Source organism: Takifugu rubripes, chromosome 16 (genome assembly GCF_901000725.2).
Source record: "Takifugu rubripes chromosome 16, fTakRub1.2, whole genome shotgun sequence".
Classification (NCBI taxonomy): domain Eukaryota; kingdom Metazoa; phylum Chordata; class Actinopteri; order Tetraodontiformes; family Tetraodontidae; genus Takifugu; species Takifugu rubripes.
The window spans coordinates 9,077,155-9,099,272 of record NC_042300.1 but is presented as its reverse complement, the minus strand read 5'-3'; the positions used below and the strand labels follow the sequence as shown (position 1 = coordinate 9,099,272).

The 22,118-nt window shown below is 47.2% G+C and overlaps 2 protein-coding genes across 5 annotated transcripts; one reads left to right on the top strand and one right to left on the bottom strand.

Annotated features, from left to right (window-relative positions):
• Window positions 1-828: 828 nt before the first annotated feature.
• On the bottom strand, window positions 829-11,467 carry slc22a16 (solute carrier family 22 member 16). Of its 2 annotated transcripts, none has more exons than XM_029849129.1 (9): window positions 11,397-11,467; window positions 6,374-6,583; window positions 5,654-6,130; window positions 5,148-5,265; window positions 3,870-4,428; window positions 2,790-2,917; window positions 2,498-2,607; window positions 2,291-2,390; window positions 829-2,203 (listed from the first exon to the last, which is right to left on the bottom strand). In XM_029849129.1, exons 2-9 carry the CDS (start codon window positions 6,415-6,417, stop codon window positions 1,991-1,993), a joined length of 1,749 nt encoding a protein of 582 aa, XP_029704989.1. In that variant the 5' UTR covers window positions 6,418-6,583; window positions 11,397-11,467; the 3' UTR covers window positions 829-1,990. The 2 variants fall into 2 exon arrangements, with proteins under 2 accessions (XP_029704989.1, XP_003971827.2); XM_003971778.3 differs by lacking the exon at window positions 11,397-11,467 and adding an exon at window positions 7,280-7,760.
• mettl24 (methyltransferase like 24) lies at window positions 8,014-21,690 on the top strand. 3 transcript variants are annotated; one of them, XM_029849133.1, is made up of 6 exons: window positions 9,147-9,283; window positions 13,614-13,693; window positions 13,879-13,977; window positions 16,383-16,516; window positions 17,676-17,901; window positions 18,698-19,515. In XM_029849133.1, exons 2-6 carry the CDS (start codon window positions 13,688-13,690, stop codon window positions 19,013-19,015), a joined length of 783 nt encoding a protein of 260 aa, XP_029704993.1. In that variant the 5' UTR covers window positions 9,147-9,283; window positions 13,614-13,687; the 3' UTR covers window positions 19,016-19,515. The 3 variants fall into 3 exon arrangements, with proteins under 3 accessions (XP_003971828.2, XP_029704992.1, XP_029704993.1); XM_003971779.3 differs by lacking the exon at window positions 13,614-13,693 and having other exon boundaries at window positions 8,014-9,283; window positions 18,698-21,690; XM_029849132.1 differs by lacking the exon at window positions 13,614-13,693 and having other exon boundaries at window positions 9,142-9,609.
• Window positions 21,691-22,118: the final 428 nt, after the last annotated feature.

The window sequence follows — 22,118 nt, the reverse complement described above, 5'->3', positions numbered from 1 at the left end:
TGGTATCACAACCAGAAGCTAAACGTTTTTAGATGTAATCTTTTCTTTAAGATCGTAACAAAAAGGAAATTATGTAGTTAGTGGAATGTCCGGGTTTTGTCATCCCAATTTTGACCAGCAGGCGTCGCCCTTCTGCGTGTTTTGAGTGCTCATGTCTGATCTTGGATAAATAGCGGTTTACTGTAATTATTGGATGCAAAACTGTTCTGTGGCTGATATATATCACAACGAGGGCTCATTTCTGTATTTGATTATAAAGTGTTCGTGAAGTTTAAAGGAGTGATTTTTCATAACTTCCAAGTATAATAAAACTGTGAGAGATCTTTATACAGTACTGTAGATTATTTTAGTCCAACACACACTCTTTCGCTCTCTCTTAAACACCCACACACACACACACACTGCAGATTCTTGATGCTCTTTTGACACATTAGTGTCCATTAATATCCACACATGGTCAGAGTATTCTAATTTGGAATTTGGACCCCAGCTAAGAGTTCAAGTGAAGTACATTCATACCAGACCCACACCCACAAACACACACATTCACACACTCTCAAACACACCCACAAGAACACACACACGTGCGCGCGCGCATGCACGCCCACACAATTTTCTGCTCCAAAGTTGGACAGAGAGGAGCTTGTTCATGTGCTGAGTGGTGCAGAGGCAGCATTGGGACCTCCTCCTCCTCAACAAATAGGAGGCTTTTAGCATGGTGGGCTGTTCCATGGTTCCTCTCCATGCAAAAATAGATTTCCCGTTCCTCGCCAAAATAAAGATATAAGAAGTAGGGAGCACGCTGACATGAAAGCAGACTGAGAGAGGTCTTATTGATTCGTGTTTATTCCGTCCATTTCCAAATGTAATTTAAAAAATCATAAAATAAATGTTTGGTGGTATAAATGTTCTCAATCATGTTTATCTGTGGCGCCACACTGTGTTTTGATGTGAAGTGGAAACATAATAGAATTGGACTGCGCAATAATCTAAAACAAGTAAACATGTCACACTGTCAAGACTCATTACTCCAGTTGGTCCAAACAACTTTCCAGACACCAAAAGGTGAGAGATGAATGCAACACGTGCACAACTGGACTCCAATTACAGCAAATACTGAAGCACACCAGCTTACATTCAACAAGATTTGACAGAAGACTCCAAACAGGTCGTCATTCATGTTTAAATGGAAGCCAAGAGAGCAGATAGAATAAAACCTACAGATACATCAGGACAGTCTGTTCAGGTAGTAAAAATCATTTTCATTGTTCTTAAATTCTAAGACTCTGTCAGTAAAGGAACACTGACGTTAGCAACTATAAAGGAGGTATACTACTTACATTCAACTTTTTTATAGAACAGCTGTTCCAGTAAAGATTGTCTATGTGCTTTATACGAGCCCAGGGCCTGACCCCCGTGCACGCTGCAGCGGCAAGGAGAGACTCCCCTTTAACAGGAGGAAACCTTGAGCAGGACCAGGCTCATAGGGGAGGCAGAGCCTGAAGAGGAGAACAGATGCATCCATACAAGCACGTTCAGGGTGTGGTTGTTGTGGTTACTGGCTAGCGTTTGGACGCTGACGCCAGCGTCACAAAACAGAGTCGCCAAGTTCCCAAATGCAAACAAACTATCTAATATCTCTGCAATGAATGTGCTCGAGTTGCTAAACTGTACACAAGTGTATCACTACAAGCAGGAAAATATTAACCTTGAAGCATGTTAGTGAGCCCAACACGCACAGGAAAGATGAAGTGACGCCGTTTGTTATCTCCTCGGCTCATTGTCAGGTTTCATCAAGCACAGATTGGCATGTGCTGGGCTCGTATTATTACAGTATTTTTATGGTCGTATCACATTATAAAGGTCTTATTACAGTGTTTTTATGTCACATTAATGTAAAATTAAGGTCTTTTATGCTCTTATTGAGGTCTTGTTATAGTGTTACTGAGGTATTATTAAAGTTTCTAGTATTTTTTTTCTCCCAGTGTCGTTAATCTTCAGGTTTCCCAGCTGACGCTTTGGCTTCTTGCTGGTACATTTCCATCGCAGCCTCTTCATCTTTACCGCACAGCCCTGAGCACTTGTTGCTGCTGCCCCCCAGCGCTTCGGCCTCTTCCAAGGTGTTGGTTAGGGGTTGGCCCAGGGTCTCAGGCAGCAAGAGGGTGAGCAGACCGATGGCGAATGCCAGAACTCCAACGATGAGCTACATCAGATAAAGAGAGGAGATGAGGGGACGTTTATAACAGCGGCCACAGTGACTGATCTGAGGAACATAGGAGAGGAGTCGTACTTGAGGTAGGTAGACCCAGACATCAGCCAGGTACACGCAGAAAGGCGCCACCACGCTGCCGACGCGGCACATCATACTGCCGCTGCCCACCGCCAGAGTCCTGCAGGAAGCAGACGAGGCAGATTTCAGTCGGGATGCAAAGGAGAGGCTGAAACGAGCCGGCGCGTCGCCAGTTCCTCCCGCTTTCTGCTTCTTGTCGGTCCTCACCTGATGATGGTTGGGTAGAGTTCACAGGTGTAAAGGTAGATGAGACCGAAGGCGATGGCGACGGAAAACTTCCCAGTCATGGAGAGAGCGATGGCCAGGGCGTCGATGTCCTGCAGGAAAGTCAAAGGCAGGAAGTTCATCTAAAGTTTCGAGTCGTTTCCTCTAGAACTGCTAAACACACCTAGCGGCTACAGCTTCATATCTGTTTGAAAACGTATTCATCCTACTTCTGTCGATACGTTCGAAGCTGAACAAGCGTGGTCTCACGTGCACGCATGCAGAGAGTACGTACAGCTGGTAAAACTATGATGAGCATGCAAGCGACGCCAGCTAAAAGTAAAGCTGGGGCACACGTCTTCTTCCTGCCAATCCGGTCCATCAGATAACAGCCGACCATGTAGGATGGAAGCTCCACGGCGCCTGGAACGAGACGCCACAGCAGCTCAGTAAGAGGTGACAATGAGGGAATGTGTTGACACAGAGAGGTGGTGGAATGATCCTGAATAACCGGCACAGTCAACCGGTCCAGTCGACACTCTTTTCACTCTACAGGGGGGAAAAAATGTTGACCAGTATTGACATGAAATGATAAAACTGAGATTTCATCTCAATGACTAAAAAAAATCTGCAGAGATTTTAAAGAACTATGATGATCTCAGTGAGGGATGAAGAGAAAAGAGAACATGTCGCATGTGTCACATACTCAGGCTTGTCTCGGGTTTCCCCGAGGTGGTCGGAGGGGGTTATGGGTAGGCTAGCTGTGTCGTCTGCAACTGCTGACGCTACGAAACAAATCGCTTTGTTGACATGAGGAGGACCAGCTATGGACGTTTGAAAAGAAGTTCAGAGAGAAACTCGTAACGTTTATAAGAATTGCTGATTAGGCTGCAGTTCCACAGTCAGGCCACTAGTGATTGTGTGGTGTGGGTTTTTTTTTTTTTCACAAATGCAACAATGTGCGAAGGCGCACGGACACTCCCTGCTTAAATGAGGATGCTACAGTGTGAACAGGTTCGAAATCGTCCCACTCAGACTTGTCTTCCAAGTGGCTGTAAAGGGACAACCGATACCTGACAAAAATTGACCATTTTCAGGGTGAAATGTTGTCGTACCAAGAACGTTCCCGAGTCGCCAGATGGAACAGACTGACAGCCATATAACTGTGGCTTCTGGAGGACCCTGATGGTTGAAATTAAATTACCAGATAAACGCGCAGGAATGTCCGAATGAGCGGTATCGTGGAATTCAGAGAAAGTGCACATTCCGAAGGGCTTAAAAACCTGAGGAAATAGGATCGTACGTAACCAGTATTGATCTCCTCATATATGTGATTCATATCGGTGATCAATGGGCTACTGTATTAATCACTTACCAACAAGAAAGAGATTGATGTACTGGTTTCCTCCCAGGTTGACTGAACCCAAAGAGAAGACATAGTAGCCCAGGCTACCAATGAACCAGATGGCCCACACTGTACACGTGCGTCCAGCCATTCTCCACGTGCCAAACAGATCTAGGATAGAGTGCTTCTTTTCCACCCGTGAGGGCTGTGCCTCCATCTCCTGCAGCAGAGATTTGTCGTTCTCCGTTGCCTCTGGAACCAGGAGCTCCTCCACCTTCGGCCCGTGGTCGAGGCCGTTGAAGCGGGCCACGGAGTCCAGAAGAGCCTGCGCCTCCTTGTAGCGCCGCTTGGAGATCAGGTAGAACGGCGTCTCAGGAAACATCCAGCAGACCAGCAGGAAGGGGGAGGTGCAGAGGGAGAGGATGATCTGGTAGATCCACCAAACCCTCACCAGGTAACCGGTCAGAGCCACCACCATGATGCCGACAGCAAAGAAGGCATGGATGTGCATGGAGGTCCACGTGCGCACCTTGCTGCCAGTGAACTCTGTCACATAGACGAACACCACCACGAGGTAGCCGCTGGATACCTGCAGGAGAACGACAGGAAGGGAAAGAGGAGCGGTAGAACACCAGGAAAAACCAGGCGACTGATTAAATAAGAACAAGTGGAATTCTTCCAGACATGCAGGCGCTTGGGTGAAGGCTGTGTGCAACGTGCAAACGGCACAGGAAGTTAAAGAAAACAATAAATAATAATGAAAAATCACCGCTAAACAACCTCTAATTTTGCAGTTTAGCTTACACGCTAACCAGGTGCCACACAATCCTGCAGCCCCCGTTTAGCTTCCTGTTTGCAGAGCGATACGGCCTGAGAATCTGAATCTGTGTGAAAAACAACAGCTGGGCCGGAGGAGTGAAGGAGCTAACGCCGGCGCGCAGACTTGCAACAGTACACTTGCAAACATGTTACTCTGTCCACTCTTGTCCAGGTTATTTCCACACAAACGTGCACGTAAGCTACTGAACCAGAGTGCAGCCCCTGGCTCTCAATTCCATTTTAGTTGTAGCATCATTGTATCCACAGGTTTCACACAAATTCCTGAAGCCTTTATTGTCCTTCAGTCAGAACATTTCAAACCAGGAATGATGAAGTTTGTCACAGTGTTAAATGTGTCACCGAGGAGGGTGATGCAGAGAAGGGTGTTATTGAGTACACACTTGTGGAGCAAACACCTACAAAAATCCAGGAAAAAGTCTCAAAAAAGACAAGCAGCTCCCTCCTGTAATAGTTTAACACTCCACTCACCATGGCGAGGAGAAAACGGAGAACCATGAACACATAGTAGCTTCCGGAGAAGGCTATAGACACCCCGAGCACGAACTGACACAGGCTGGAGAACCTCATGATCTTCACTCGACCGATTCTGCAGCCGCGACAGACGTGGAGAGAAAGCAGAAATACGGTTCAATTTATCATCTTAACATTTTAATAGGCAAAATCAAAGGTAGCTGCTTTATGCTTCATCTGATGTTCGATATACTAATAGATTGGACTATTATGGGGTGCTGTCAGCCTTAAACTGTCAGGTTTAGCTGCCAGGATCCCTCCTGAATCTGGGCCAGCATCATGGCTATCACTCATGGTCACATTAGGGCCCTGTTGACACCCTTGATGAGGCTCAGGAGTAAAGTCTACCCTCCCTCTGTTCCAGTATCGGTGACTCTGCTTATCAGGAACCAGGCGAACTGTTGACCTGTTGTGTAAAGGATTGTAGAATAAGATGCTGTATTTTTTCCCTCGCTGCTTCTTACCGATCTGCGAGGTCCCCGAACACCACCGCTCCGATCAGCACCCCCGCCATGAAGGTGGGCTGGCACAGCTTGGCCAGCCACTCTCTGTCGCACACCAAGCCCCAGTCCATCACTATGTTCAGCTCAATTTCGCTGTGGTCGTAGACGTAGTTCCCATCGCAAGCTCTCAACGTCGTGTTGCCTTGGAACTGGTAGGTGAAGTCCGCCGGGGCCACGCGCAGAGAGCGGCTGCACTGGCCGAGCTCCCACTGGGACCCTTCAGCTGTCCTCACCACCAGAGGCCCCGTCCCAGGTCTAAAGCCTGGGAGCAGCTCTTCTAGGCTGGAGCCCGTCAGGTTACCATAAAGGACATGAGTGATGTTGTCAGGCACGCCGCACACAAAGTTGGGCTTCTCCACTAAGAAGATGGAGGCCAGGTAGTGGATCCCACAGGCGATGGCCTGGAAGGCTGCTGCTAAATACAGACATGCCTGATATCTGATGAGAAAACAAAAAGTTTAAAAAGAAATAAAGTCTTGACAGTCTTGACATGTAAACTTAAATTTCCTGTATAAAGTTTTGGGCTACACCAATGCACGTCAATCAAGGTAGAGTTAAACTGGACTCATGCCAGACTAAACCTTTCTAAATTCCATATAACAGGGGAAATTAAATCCCTTCAAGGACAAAAATAGAAGAAATAAATGCCAGTGTGGACAAACTAATACAATTTTTTCCTACCTCTTAAAATGCCCGAGCACGTCGAATATTCTCTCTGCGGTCATTTTAAAGCTGCTGGCGGCGGGTTTGTGCCTCGACGCCCCCCGAGCGTCCCGGGACAGCGAACCCTGACATCAGACCCTGGTGCGTTCACGGACTGCGCAGACGGTAGGATGAAAACGCGCGCTCCCACACGCACCAGCTCAGCTCCGAACTCTTTTAAACTCGGCTCTGGCGCAGCGATGGAAGACAAACACTACAACATTATTTACAATTCTTTGCTTTGAGATATTAACTGGTTTAAAGGGTTTTGTCATTTTAATTGGTAAACTAATCTCAACAGCGTCATTTCGAACACCAATCCTGCATTGTATTTATAGATAATTAGATTTCCATTTCCCTTTAAAGGACAATTACAATTATTTTCCTTAAAAAAAATTCCATTCCTTTTTTATCAAAGCCCTGTGTTCAATTTGGGTTAGTGGGAACTGAACACAAAACAAAAAACGCACATTTTCTTTAAATTGTATTTATTCATTTGATCCAAAATAGTGCTTAGGAACTTAAAGAGTTGGTCAAACAAATTGAAGTCGAGATGAAGGCATGTAAACCATGCTGTGTCAGCCTGTGTGATTAAGGATCAATAACCAGGATTTGTCCTCTTTGTCATGTGTCTCAAAACTAATAAAGAGAGTCGCTTCTAAAAGCAGAAGTCTTAACTAAACTTCTAAACCAATGCTTCCAAAATGATACCATGGGAAGTGATCAAATGGAGAGAAATGTCTCATATACAGTAGGATGCACGAGTTTTTTTTATTTCTTTAATCTGCCTTCTGCCTCATCAAGAGTTCTAATATGAGCAATATAATCAATGAATATATTAAATATGAATATGCCTTTGACTTGACTGGGTTGCGCAGGACTGACCGTGTTGACAGGACTGCCATCTGTTCCTGTCGCTGCTGGAAAGGTTATTAACATGTGCAATGGAACACCAAGGCTGCCTGTGCCATCTTGTTTCAGGTTTAAAATGACAGGGTGCGTTCACTGTTTGTATTATCCATTTACTGATGGCATTCGGCATAAAGTCACAGTATTGCGAGCGTGTTGGTGCGTTTATTGAAAATCGGAAACCAAACGATCACCGCTGCTCATCTGGAACAACTGGCTGCTTCCCATCGAACTTGAGAGGTGGGGGCGGGGTTTCCACACTACTTTGCAGATTGAACCAGTACCTGAGTCCAGTTTAATCTGGATTTGCTGTTGTGAAATCTGCAAACAGCAGCGGTACACTTGCACATAAACGTGAGATCTTCCTGGAATCGCGTTAAATAAGCAGCGTGAGATTCAGAGATTTGAACGAAATGTGTGTGTGTGTGTGTGTGTGTGTGTGTGTGTGTGTGTGTGTGTGCGTGTGTGTGTGTGTGTTGGTGGGGGGGGGGGGGGGGGGGGGTAGTAAAAGACGGCTTGGCATACATGGTCCCCTGAGCCAGAAGGATGAACTCACGGTCAATGTTAAAGGTCTTTACTCACACTAGCGGCAGTGCAGATTATGTGTAAAACAGACATCTCACTCTGAGGGCCTTTCCGAGAGATTAGCTCTCTCTTCTTCTGTCTCTCTTTTCCTGCCCCCCCCCCCCCCCCCCCCCCCTCTCTCTCTCTCTCTCTCACACACACATAATGAATGAATGAAGTGGTTTAATCCAGTAACAGAACACTGAAGTTTGGAGTTGGCTCCCAGCAGACTGATCGATATCACATTCATTACATCACGTCGGGATGTTTCCTTGAGCTGCACAGCCTCTAAATTCCATCTAAATAAAACCTCTGAGCAGAGCTGCTCTCCTTTCAAACGCTGCTCTCGGCGTATTTACTGAAAAGGCCTTCAGTGATCGTGACAGGTTTGGTGAGTGATCGATGCAGAGTTAATGAAATAACAGGCGAGGGCAGTGAAGCACTGAAGAAAACAAAGAGATTGTCAAAAAAAAAAAAACTAGCAAAAGTTGTAGAGATTTTCCTGATTTCATGGAGGCAGAAGCATTTCCATCACAAACCCTGCAGCACAACCAGGTCCATTGATTGAATGGTTAATTCCGTGGTACAGTGTAAACACAATAAGATGTGTGCCCTTTAAATCGTTTAAATTTGAAAATCCAGCCTGCTGGCTTGTTCCCCAGTGCTGGGAGAGCCCTGGTCAGGCCCACAGTGCAGACCCTGCCCCTATCTAGAGTTACAAAGTAACTCGAGAGTCCAGGGGGCGGGAGAGCCGACCTGACGGAGGGAGGAGAGCAGCAGAGCGGCGGGTGTGTCTAATGTGAGCCCGATAGAAAGAATAGAAAGAACAAGAAAGGATATTCAAATGAGTGTGTGTTTGAAAAAATATACAAGGAGGGATTTTCCAAAACTTTACAAGGAGGACGCAACAGTCTGGAGACCCATAGCAACCGGTCGTACCTGTGTGTTGTGGTGTAGTAACAGGCAATCGTGGTCTTAATGGTGGACTTTGGACCAGAAGAGAAGAGAAGGGAAGAGAAGAGGAGATGGGCTAGACATAGCACTGAGATGATGGACTGATTTACACTTCCAGGGGACAAAAACTGGATGGACATGGGCCGAGAGCGCCTAACAAAGGGTCTGCTGCTCCGTTTTGGCCTTCTGTCTGCCGCCGTACTTCTCTGCATCCACGTTTACCTGAAGACTCCCTGGCGAGGGACACCTGCGGTCCAGATGTTGGCAGGCCCCATCCGGTCCAGCCAGGACAGGCGCCAACACAGCGGAGACCAGCGGGACTCAGCAGGACCCAACAGGGGCGTCAAAAGCAGAGTCTCGTACATTCGCACGCTGAAGAGGAACGGCCCGGCTACAAGGAGGGATGGAGACGGAGAGGAGCTCCCAACGCCGTGCTGCCTCCCTCGCCGCCCACGCCGAAAGGTAACGTTCCATCAGCTTCTCCTCAGCAGCTGCAGGTTGAGCTTGTTGTCAGGTCATCTGATCCGGAATCAGTGTAGCAGGAGCAGGAATACGGCTCAGTGATGCCAGGAGGGCAGTGGAGGGAGAAGATGGAGGAGGATCAGAAGGCGTCTGCTACTGACAACGCTCCGTCACCAAGTACAGACAATCCTTCATCACACACAGTCGCTTTGAGCTTGACCTCTGACCCCCAGCTGATGCGCTACAGCAGCAGATTAACAGATGAACGCTGCGCTGCTCTCTCTCTACAAGCCTTCGTGTTCATCACAGCTACTTTCTGCATGACGGCGAGTGATCTTTAGCTCTTAACTTTGTTTGATTTCCTCTCTGCTGATCGATTCAGCTTCTGTTTTGAGAAGCAGAGCAGCAGCGATTCCTGAGATGTAAATGCTGCAGAAATCACCGCAGGGCCGCCATGAGTGGAGCCCTCGCGGGGCATCAATATTCCATATCACCATATGCTCGGTCCTCTTGGCTCCTTACTCGGAAATTGTCACATACGACGCCCTGGAGGGGCGCCGCTGAAATTCCTCTGTCACATGTTGGAGCTTTTGCGCTCTTTTTTCCCCCCAGTCTTTCCGCTTTGTTCCTCCGGGCTCTCACAACAACACCACAGTTGTTCCCCCGGTTGCTGTTCTTCTCTCCTTCCTCGGGCTTTTTCATCTTTAACTCGATGACCGCCCTGGTGCCGCGACAACGGGCTGAAAGACAGCCGTTCTCCGACGGTGACGGACGGTTGATGGTAGATGGCAGATTCAGATGTCAGGCATGTTCGATGAAATAACATCAGAAGGGAGGAAGAAGAGGAGAGGAGCGACCGACACGTCCACAGATGACTCAGCTTCCGACACAAAACACAGTGGATGCATAACGATGTGATAGAGTTTAACATCCATACATGCAGCTCTGACCCCCTGCAGCACTTCCGCCCCCTCTGAACCTGCATAAACAGACTGAAGTTATTATCTCAAGCACGAAGCCCAAGGGCCTGCTAAAAGTGCTCATTATAACTGTTGATTTTAGAGAGGGTGACGTCCTCTCAGACGAACATGGCTGATAAATTTGTCCCAGAACTGCTGGGACGTTTAATTGGAACCAACTTCTTGCTGTTTGGCCCAAATAAGAAGCCGGTTTCCAAAAAAACCCTCCACTTTAGAGCTGCAGTGTAGATGCGCCACTCTGCCTGCACTTGTGTTGGCTCACTTTTCACTTTGTCGTCTTCCAACCAAACTGCTGCTCAACACAGCACACAGACTACCGCCCCCCCCCCCCCCCCCCCCCCCCCCATCCCTTCCTGTCTTTCAAACGTCGGAGAGCTGCAGAGCGTTTGACAGCATGGCTTGCGATTTCTCCCAGATAGGCTGGCTGCCAATCACATGTCGTGCACGCTCAGACTCGGGAGGACGGCTGCTGGAGATGGGAGATGGGAAACAGAGCTCTGCAGTCTTTCAGACCAGCCGCGAGCCCTCACGCTGAACTGCGCTGTAATTTGGTTCACTTATTTAGATATTTAGGACCCCTCTGTAATTCCCGTTTCTCCTGAAAGCTGATTGGCTCTGAAACATGTTGCAGAATGCAGAAGCCGGAGTGTAGAGATGGTTTGGGGGGGGGGGGCTGGTGCTAAAGAATGAGGGGGTCGACGTCTTTAATCCCAAAGGTGTGACTGGAGTCAGTTCTCGGGCATTTTTAAGCTCCAGCTGAGGCTTCGGGAACAACTAGAGTCACAGGAAAGCAGCCACCCGGAAGCCGACCCATCACCTGGGTCCGACTCCAGTCCCTGTCAGCATCTCAGGGGCAGGAAAAGGTTCTTAGCAGAGGAGAATGAGCCGGCAAATAACACACAGAGGTAAATCGCCTCACCGGCGCGTATTATACATGTGATACAAGATTAGACATGACACGATCCAACGACAAGTAGGCTCATTTTATGTGCTAGCCAGGATCAGACAAAGGCCCCCACAGAACAGGGAAAAGCCAGTGTCAAGCTTTCAAGTCCAGGGTCTCCATCGCACAATGCCTCCCCTCAGATGGGCGCCTCGTCTGGAACATTCCACAAATGAACGAGCGCACTGACCTCTCAAACGGGACGCTCCTGTTTTTGGGACCTACGCCGCTCCACGAATGCTGGTGTATGATGGATACCTGCTGTTGCCAGGGCGACACAAACAGACACAAATATAGCTCGGCCCAGCGAAACATTTCAGCTCCTGCCAACAACAAACGAGACCAGAATCTCAGTTATGTTACCTCACTTGGAATGAGAGCCAACGGTGTTCTGGATCGACCTGCAGACTGCACAGGTGGATTTCCTTCTTCTCCTTTTTATTAGCAGTGTTATAAACAGCAGAAGTTAATCTTTAATGCAAACACAAAGAAACCTTTGTGTGTCTTTTTTGGCAACATGATTGGAAGACCAGCCTCCGTGGGCAGGAATGTCCATGTGTGGGACGTTTTTAATGAATCTCCTGAGACCTGAACATTTTATGTGCATATATAAGTTCTCGTATGAGAACACAGAAACTCAGGATGTTAAAGCTAAACCACTTAAGGTCAGAAAAAAACAGGCTGCACAAGAGAAAAGGAGAGAGAGAGAGAGAGAGAGAGAGAGAGAGAGTATTCTACAGTAAATGCAAACCAGGTGTGGCTTTACTGGACTTCTCACGAGAAGGGAAAACACTAAAAAAACATTTTCTCCATCTTCCTATCCTTCTTTCACGGATTCTGACTCTTTCTGTCAGACATTGACCCCCACCCCCCACCCCCACTCACATATCTGTCCGCCCATCTCTTTGAAATTGACGGTTTCTTTTGTAAAGATCTGCAAAACGCCCTCTTTTCATTTCTCTCCTTCCCTCTCTGTCTCCCTCTCTGTCTTTGGTGGGCCCTACCGTGCCCAAAACATTCAGGCACTGGCAACACGTGCTCAACCCTTCTCTCCTCACTTCCCAGAAGAATACTGCCAACTCCTCCTTCTGCACTTAAATGTTTGGAATTCTTTGATTTTAAAGCTAATTATACACGCATCATGGGAGTTCTGTCTGGTATTAATGCCCAGCGAGCAGGTGGGATGCTACCAGGATTAACGTGGTCTCAGGATTCAGCGGTTCAGCTGTACGGGGTGAAGAGGACGATGTCCTACAGTCACACGGTTTTTGTTGACACAGAAGAGCACTTTATACTCGTCCACGGTTTATCAAACCTCAGTGGATCACAGAATACCGGTTACGTTTTCTTCCACTCCTCCTCTTCCCTTCACCTTCACCCCTTCATGGTTGGTCTGACCCCCCCCAACCTCTTCACCGACACTCGTCCTGGCTGCTTGCACCTCACTGAGCGGATCCATGCAGAGGCCCTGCACAAGAGAGTGAACGAGGCATCTGCACATATGTCATACGTGACAAAGGTTAAACACACCTGCTGGACTGTTTCTAAGTGCACACCATCCCTCACTGGGGAAGCGTCTGCAAAAATCTCACCTTTGTCTGGTTCTGATCACTGTAAGCTGATACTGAGGCCATTGTCCCTGATATCTGACCTCAGATCAGAGTCCTGTTCTAACAGGTTGTAGAATAAAGCAAAAGATGACAAGAGCATCTTGGTTCCCAGAGTTCCTGAGAAATAGGAAGGACAATTTGAAGATAATAGTTACTTTATCAGCAGCAAATGGACCCTAAATTCCCACCGATGTCAGCATCGGACCTCAAAATGTCTCCAAAATGAAGAATGTGGAGGCGAGGGAACGTTAGGGTAAAGAGAGGATGAGACGATGAAGACAGAAGGCTACAGAGTTGAGGCATGACAAGCATTCAGAGGCTTTAACACACAGCAAATCAATTAGAGGCTGGATCCAAAGCAGGGAGTTGTGTTGCTTGGAGGTGAACCAGGCAGCTGAGGTCTGCTGCTTCGTCCAGGATCAGTGTCGTGAGCGAGAAGAGAAAGAAAAAAACATGACAGTCGCTGGTCTGTATGCACGGCTGGGAATACACACATGTGCATGTAAAAGGGCAAAGTATGCAAGAGGAAAACTATCCAGGAGCGGATACAGGACAGAACCAAAGACAGCATGGAAACAGTCGAGAAAAGTTTCCTAAACAGCCCTGGTGTCAGAAGGGCCTCCCAGCAGCCTATGAGGCTCTCCTGACACCACGTGTGCCGGTAAAATGGACCTGCGTTCCAGTGGAAAATGCCGTTCAAACAGCGACAAACATCCTGTTTAATCTACATCTAAACCAAACGTTAATGACTTTGCCATGAGGAATCACGTCATCAGAGTCCTTCTTTGTCCCCTCAGCCTCTCCTCTAATCAAAGACAGACCAGAGGACTGAAACAAGCCGTGACAAACAGCTCTGCCGAACACAGCAACGATGACAGTGGAGTCTTTTACCTTGAAACATAACTGCATTTAAAAAATAACAAAAACATCACTAACAGCATTTTTCAATTCGCCAGTGGTTTAAATGTCATAACAAAGCTTTGTGTGTGTGTGTGTGTGTGTGTGTGTGTGTGTGTGTGTGTGTGTGTGTGCGTGTGTGTGTGTGTGTCTGTCCTGCATCAGATCCCCCGGTGGCACATAAACCTGGAGCCCTGGGCCAGCGAGAGTCGCTCCCTGGAGGATGAAGCCAAGAGATTCCTCGACTACATCACAACCCCACAAGTGGGTCTGCAGATATTTCTGACTAATAAGAACACCCAGTAATCAGGATTACCAAACATTTAGCGCATGTGTGCATCAGCAGCATCCCCCATAATACAACACATCTGTCTGTGTTTGACGGTTGCCTTGGAGATTTGCCACGCAGGCTCTCCAGCCTCGGCTTGGCAGACAAACAGACAGACAGACAGGCAGATGAATGTGTGGATTGGGGTTATTTGGATGATAAATCACATTACAAATGCAGTTATTCCTGATATGACAACTGTTTAACGGGATTACACACCCCACCAGTAAAATACGCTTCTTTTCATTTGTTTTTTATTAAAAACTAGCCGGTAATGTTCCAACTTTAATCATTTTTATCGCTGCTGGTGGTGATTTAATGCATCAAACCAATTAATTCCACTGTTTTTCTTTCTGTTTTGAAACATTATACACATTATATATCATCATATGTGATTTTAAAAGGGGAAAGTCATGAAGGAGGGAAGTTAGAGATTGACAGCAGGAAGTTTTCCAGATGCTGTTTGGCCTCACAGGAAGTTCTGCTGGCTGATTTTATTTTTGGAATTGGGAAAGCTAATTAAATCCTGCGCCTTCTAAATAAAGGAAAGCAGAACAAAATAGTGTTTATAATTCAGACAAAAGTGGGAAATTAATTCGATAACTACTCAATTGGTCTGACAAGGCCCCTTTTTTTTTAAATTGGATCTCTCACTTGTGGCCTCAAACTTCTGACTGACAAGTTGCTGAACTTGTGAACCAAAAACAGAAAATTATGGCCCCCGGTCCCATCAGGGGACGTATAATTGGAGCACCGGCTGTCCTTGAAGGCCAGGAAGTGCATTATTGTGACAGAACTTTGTTATGTAGAAGTGCACAGAGCCCTTTCCAGCAGCCCCCTGACTGAGCTATGCTGACACCTCTGTGACACGCAGCTCAGATCCTCTGCTCATAAATAATCAGGGAAACAGTCTGGTGTGTTCGTTGCTTCACGTCCGGATCGAGTGCCCCCCCCCCCTCGGGCAACATGATCAGCACTTTGAGATGGACGAAGGCTAAAAGGCAGCAAATGATCTCGCCTCCCTCGTGGAACACGGCAGGAGCATGTTGCACCCTCATCCGAATGACTAAACACTTATTCAGTATCTTCCACAAAGCAGACTCATAATGAATTAGTCTCCAGACGTGCACGTGTGTGTGTACAGCCGCTGATGTGTCATGTTTGTGTGAGTGTCCTTGAATGTGCTACATATTGATTACAAAATATTCATCCAAGTGGGGACGTTTTGACTTGTCCACACTACTTCAAAGGATACTTTATGGGTTAAGATATGGGTTGGGGTGGGAATCAGGGTGTGTGTACGTGTGTGTGCAAGCGCCCATGTGTGTGTGTGTGTGTGTGTGTGTGTTTGCCCTTCAAACGCAGTGACTGGAGAGGGTGGAAGGAGCTGCAGGGCGCATCCTCGGCTCTAATGCTGACTGACGCGGCGTCTGGTGGAGCCGCTCCACCCAGAGACGGCCTGTGACACCATCAGTGTATCCGACACATAGTTATAGACAGATACGCAGGTGTGACACGACCTGCTCCAGTTCTCTGATTAGTATAATGAGCCTGCTTATTATAATGGATGCTTGGCTGACGCCTGCAAGAGTGATTATTGATAATTCTGCAGACGAGAGGCGGCAAAAATCACGTGTGATTTTGCATTTCGTTACACGATGTGCACGCACATGGCTGCTCTTATAGGCACTCACTTCAGAGTGCAGAAACTTAAGTATCCTCTGCAGAATGTTGCATATGTCCTTGTTCTCCCATAATGGAGAAAGCTGGAGGTGCTTTGGAGGCAGAGATTTAAATCTGACTCACGCCTTGGCACTTTAATGGATTACTGCGCTAGCCGCACACTAGTACAGCCCATCTGGATTGGGGGGAAAAGCCTCAAAAGCAAAGGAGATGTGGAAAAGAAAACCAACCACAATAATTAGGTTTGTTCATTTGGCTTTAGATTGTTAAATCAGTATTTTGACTGTTTTGTGCTTGCTGGTTTCTCACCTCCAATGGTGACCTGCACAAAATACCAGTAAAAATGCAAAATGTTATCAATGATTAATTCAAATGGGGTTTTAACGGCCCATTCTTTGGATGCCAGGGCTGTTGAAGATGTATAGATGTACAGTAAACAGCTCCTCTGAAAGGACCTGTGGACTGCAGGATGTTTGCAAAGCTTTGTTTGGTGTGTGTCAGCAGGCTCTGTTGATGGATTGAAGCAGTGTCCAACGTAGCGCCACGCGGAAAGAAAATTCCTCTCATATCGTCTGTGTTCCAGTAACATGTTTGCTGTGCTCAGACTGCAGAACACAATCAGTCAGGAGACAAACGCCATCTTGTTCTGTTTGTGCAGGTATCGTGCGCGTCGCTAGCTGTGGAGGGAGCCGCTCCGCACAGACGCAGAGACGCCTGGGCTGCATGTCTGGACCCAGAGTACGGCCTGAGCCGGCGAATGCAGAGCAAACACTGCAGGGTTTACTCTTTTGGGTGCGTACATCAGCGACACAAGCCTATCGGAGACATGTCACAGCAAAACTTTTCTGCTCTTCATACGGTCACAAAAACCCCTGGCTCCAGTAAACTGGTGTATTAAATCATGCTGGCCTGGCCTCTGAGCTGTTTGACCCTCTGAGTCGCGCCTAGCCGGCTTTGTGTCCTAGATTAGCTTGGTTAGCTCCCTGACCTGCAAAGCCGCAGGGCTGAGGGGATCTTTCTGTAAGAGAGCAGCAGCTTTATTAGGTGCACTGTTGAAAGACAGCACAGGTGCACAGATGTGGTGGAAGCATGGAGAACCAGTCCACGGTTACTCCTGCTTCCAGCTGCCTCTTCCCTGAGGAAGCTCCGGCGGTCAGATGGAGAGAACATTTCTGCTAACTGCATTAATGAAGTTTTCATCATCCAATAATGTAATATCTACATTAACACACCACGGAGTTGGCCTGGACGGGATGAGTGCAGACTTCATGGTGATTTTATCCCAATTAGTCACCTTTCTACCTCCCCCGCCTCCACAAACCCCTCCATCCTCCACCAGTGTAGTTTATTTACCCGCGCCAGGACGCGGATGATTCCGAGGGAGTCGATCAGCGTGCAGATGATGGGTTCATCGATCAGACGATCAGTCAGACAGGATTGATCGTTGTGAGGACGCCGACATCCAGATGGGTTTGTGAATCCATCCGGTTGCCATGAGAGTTTTAAATGTTGTCCCGTGAAGGAACGATCGAAATCATCTTCTGGTCATCCGTGGGAGTTCAGGGGTCCGAGGTGGGTCCTCAGCACGTCAGAGGTTGTACCATGAGTCATTAAATATTAAAGGGTTGTAGAAACCAGAGATTATTTGTAAAAGTAGGTGCCAATAATACCAGGAGAACCCCACTGGTTCAAAAACCAGGTTTAGGAAAGTGTATTTCTACAAGATTCCATATTTAAGATTCTATGCAGGAACCACAACATTAACAGCAGCAATGTGGCAGATGGAAGATGGATTCAGGTTATTAAAACATTATTCATCCAGCCATCATTTTGATTTAAAAAAAAAAGTTACTGCTGTTGCTGCCATCCTAACACCACATTTAATTATGTTTAAAAAAAAAAAAGACTGTTGAGGCCAGTTAAATTTTACTAGCTCAACCTTGTGTTGCAGGTTGGGAATGGACGATCGGGTTCTGGAGCGTTCCCTGGCCAGCGCCGGATGTGAGGTCCACTGTTTTGACCCCGGTCTGAAGCAGCTTCACACACAGCAGGCTGAGATGTGGCTCCACCGGCTCTCCGTAGACTGGAGGGATCCCAACCCCGGGCTTGGGTCCCAGCATCAGCACAGCAACACCAAAAAGCTGGCCACCATCCTGAATGACTTTGGACACAGACAGGTAAAAAACACAGGTGTCTTCATCTTTACAGGCAGAAATCAATGAGGATTATTCAAAAATGAACATGAAAGTGAGAATTCTAGATGGTTTCCACCACCACCATTATCATCATCATCTTCTTCTTCTTCCTCCTCCTCATGCTCTGGCACACACTTGTAGATTTCAAACTAACTAAAAAAATGTTTAAAAATGTATCCATTCATTCATTATTTACATTTATTCAGCCAGTAAGCTGCACCAAGAGGCGGCGTAAACAACCCTAAAAACAGGTTTATCTCACCAGTTTCTGTCTAAAGCTGCAGCAGAAAGCTGGCTTGTTCCAGACCTGATCACCATTCTGCCTGCATCCCCACCAAACTCTCCTCATAAACCCTCCGATCATGATTCAGCCTGCCTCTGGTGAACACACCCCAGTGTTCAGCTTTGTTTTCCTCCTTTGAAGGTAGATGGGCTAAATTACCTCGAACAGAACCCCCCACACACACACACACACACATTCACACACATTCACACACACCCAGGGATCGCTTTCCACCTCATCGGGGAAGATCTACGCACAAGCGAGGTCCAGTGACATCACGCATACTGATTAAGACAGATCAATAATCACGCCTGGTGGAAATTAGACTGGATGATAATTCAAGGTTAAAGAAGTCCCCCTTAATGCTGATTGGATGAATTGATGTTTCGCTTCAGGCCTGCATCGAATCAACTAGTGTTCTGCTAACATCCATCTTCCTGTTCATCCAAGTTGTTCTCCTGTGTTCTTTGTCCCCCCCCCCCCAATTTAATCCAGGTGGATGTACTGAAGGCAGACATGGAGAGTGCAGAATGGAAGATCTTGGAGAATCTGCTCCTGGAAGGCGTTCTGGACTCGGTCGGTCAGTTGCTGCTGGAGCTCCACCTGCACTGGGCCGGGTTCGAGGTGGCCGGCGATGACGCGTCTGTGGTGCGGTACTGGTTCAGCCTCCTCAAGGAGCTCGAACGGGCCGACTTTCGGCTCTTCCACACCCGCAGTGACCCCATCAGACCTCACATTTTCCTGCATAGGAGCACCTTCAACGCCAGCAGCGCTTACACCCTGAGCTGGGTCAACACGGGCTGGAAGGTCTAATGGAGTTTACAGTTCCTGGCCAGACTTTCGCCAAAGCTGAAACCTCAGCTCTTGTTCAATATCCCGCTCTTCCTCTCCTGGCCTCTGATGACCTCTGTGCCGCCCTGCAGCCTCCAGAGTTACTTTGTTCTACCTCATAGCGCTGCTTTGTTAGCTGCAGGTCAGCCTCTGAGCCGGTCTAATCTGAGTTTAGCTCACAACGGACTACAGCACACAACAGCCGAGTGTGAGAGACAATGAAGTGTTTTTGCCTTATGGAGAACACTGAGAGAAGTTGCAGGATAAGGACGGATTTGCTGCATTTCAGCACTTCCCTGGCTGCACTGAGCACACAAACCGTCACGATAGTGCGAAGGAAGCCCAAAATGTCTTCAGATGACGGATATTTGAAAGGACACAAGTGGGTGAGGAAATGAACTACAGTTATTTTTCCATTTCGGTTTCCCTGGTTACAACACACACAATAAATGAGAGCCTCCTTTGTCGCTCTCTCCCCTTCAGTGGCTTCTCAGGCCTTCCTTTGTTTTAAACGATCTCCGCTGCACCAGAACAAGTGCCAATCACAGCGCCGACTTCACGAGGAGATCCGTGGGTGCATTCAAATCAAGATTTTGAGAACAAAGTGTCACGGCTGTAGTCCCTTTTTTTTTTTTTGAATGGTTAACTTCTCTCTACACTACTGCAGCAAGAGGTTGGCATCAATAAGGTTGCCATGGATAGAAAAGAGGTCAATGGTACCTGAAAACATGTGGGTGAGGAAGCAGCTTCTGATGAGAGCTGGAAACATTTAGAATAGAGATGAAGTAAAAGCAGATCTCTCATTCTGTGTGTGTGTGTGTGTGAGAGAGAGAGAGAGAGAGTGAGAGAGAGAGAGAGTGAGAGAGTGAGAGAGAGAGAGAGAGAGAGAGAGAGAGAGAGAGAGAGAGAGAGAGAGAGAGAGAGAGAGAGAGAGAGAGAGAGAGAGAGAGTCTTTTTGCTGATTTAAGCCCTCAACGCTGGGAGAAAGGGTCCCAGCTGGCATGGAGTGCATGCTGGGCTCTGCAGTGCATTTGCAGTCCACGGGGATGTCCCTGAAAACTACACACAGTTACTGTGAGCACACCTGAAGGCAGGTTTAACATCAGACAGCAGAACACTGACAGTCCACCGAGCGAGAAGAACCAGCTCAAAAACGCTCCCTGATTGAAAACGATAGTGTCTGAAAAATGTATGCTTCCACAGAAAAGGAGCCAGAATGTGCGTTAAAGCAACAAAAAACGCTCTCAGTATTTATTAATCATAGTTAAATGTTTGAAAAAAAAATGTTTCTTCGTGTGCTTGAATAACCGGAGAAATTGTCTCCGCCCTGCTGGAAATAGAAAGCAGAGCCGAGGAATCCCGCCATGAAACGAGGGTTTGTTTGCGTGAACTTTGGGGGAGAGGGAAAATCCCATCATTATATCCCGTCGTGTCTGCGGAAAAGCCAATTAGAGTGAAAAAGAGCCATCAGCTCCTTTCAGCAGGGAGCCATAAATAAGCCAGACGAACGCTGCTAAATCACGCGATAACTAAGGCGTCACATTTGTGGTCATGCATGACAGACCGATAATTCATATTTACAATGAGACAGGAGCCAGCATGTCTGTGTCTTCAGATCTGAGGACGCGTCTGTTGGAAGGGTGATTTTGCCAAAGATAGTCAGAAAACTTGAACCAAGAGGGGGAAGAGACGGGTTTGGTGCAGGCAGAGTGGGATTTATAGGTTTCTCTTCCCCGTGAATCCTGATTTTTCCCTACTTAGCGTAGGACCCAGGGGTTTTAAAGAAACAAACAAAAGAGATTTCACAGGAAACTGGTCTTGAAATATTTATCACCTAAATAAATACCACAGTTTGTTTGTTCCAAACTCCTCCACAGTCGGGGGACATTGCACTGAGCACTAAGTCTGCTGCTTTGTCATCTATAAGAACAAGAGAGAGGATTATGGTTCTGATCTGTCATTGATGTCACCACGCTGGTCTTCATACTGGATCTGCTGGACGTGCTGGTGTGTGCGTGGCGCCAGCTTTGTCCACGGTGGTGCCAGCCATCTGCAGGCGGAAGATCTGCACCAACGAGCCATTTTTCTGCTCAAAATAATGATTTCTTTTTCATTCCTCCGCTCTCCATCATTTTTAGCTCATCTAATCCTAAAACGTCTCGGTTGTTAATCGGAACCAAACGTTTGCTGTTTCATGAGACTGGTGTGCGACTGGACAAGACGCAGAATTTGCCTGAACCATCTTCTTATCTGACTTTCATGAGGAGAAGCTTGTTTGTTCTCTCTGGGGCTGAACTTGACACGAACTGTTCCCTAAAGGACTAAAGCAGCCGGTAACTTTGGTCCAGCTGTTTAACGCGCCTGACTCTGACTGCAGAAATGCAGCTGCAGCCGAAAGACCAGATGTTTACACCTGTAGGACCAACGAGAGATTTATGGTCAGAACTATAAAGTCTTACTGGAGTTCTGTTTCATGGCCGGTAGTGGGACGAATCTGGAGCAAAACACTGAAAGGATTTTAAATTCACCAGTAAAATGAGACCAAGCGTCTTCAACAAATTAAAATATTATTTTTAACAAGTGAGGGGCTTAACTCTTTACTGCCCTCTACTGGAATGGCAGTAAGTATGAAATAAATAAAACATTTAAAAAAGTCATTGTGATTCAGTTTCTGTGGAAATTCCCTGATTTGCCAACAACATTTGCTTTAATTCTTTCAGATGATGTGACTTAAAGAAGAAGAATGCAGCCAGATGTTGAGGAGAGATGGGTGGAGGGAAGAGAGTCCCATCTCCATCTCCTTTTAATTACACTCCACTTACTTCTGCTGTAATCCCATCACAGGCAACAGTTTCTCTCACTGTGTGAGTGTGAGTGTGAGTGTGTGTGATCCAGGGTCCCAGAGGCTGAACCTCCAGCATTAAAACCGTTTAACTGTTTCCACGACGATGTCAGAGTTGACTAAAGTCTTCCGTACGCTGTAACCTGACTCACTGTGGCAGCAACCCTGCAACAAACTGCTGTGTGATGGAATCTGCGCAGCATTTAGTAAACGGAAGACACATTAAAATAAACAGACCCGAGA

Coding starts and splice junctions, on each gene's coding strand:
- slc22a16 (XM_029849129.1), bottom strand. CDS start 6,417: ATGACCGCAGAGAGAATATTCGACGTGCTCGGGCATTTTAAGAG. Junction 2,918..3,869: donor CATCAATCTCTTTCTTGTTG/GTAAGTGATTAA, acceptor GTCTCGTTCCAG/GCGCCGTGGAGCTTCCATCC. Junction 2,391..2,497: donor CTCTACCCAACCATCATCAG/GTGAGGACCGAC, acceptor TGCTTCCTGCAG/GACTCTGGCGGTGGGCAGCG.
- mettl24 (XM_003971779.3), top strand. CDS start 8,954: ATGGACATGGGCCGAGAGCGCCTAACAAAGGGTCTGCTGCTCCGTTTT. Junction 13,978..16,382: donor ACTACATCACAACCCCACAA/GTGGGTCTGCAG, acceptor CTGTTTGTGCAG/GTATCGTGCGCGTCGCTAGC. Junction 17,902..18,697: donor ATGACTTTGGACACAGACAG/GTAAAAAACACA, acceptor AATTTAATCCAG/GTGGATGTACTGAAGGCAGA.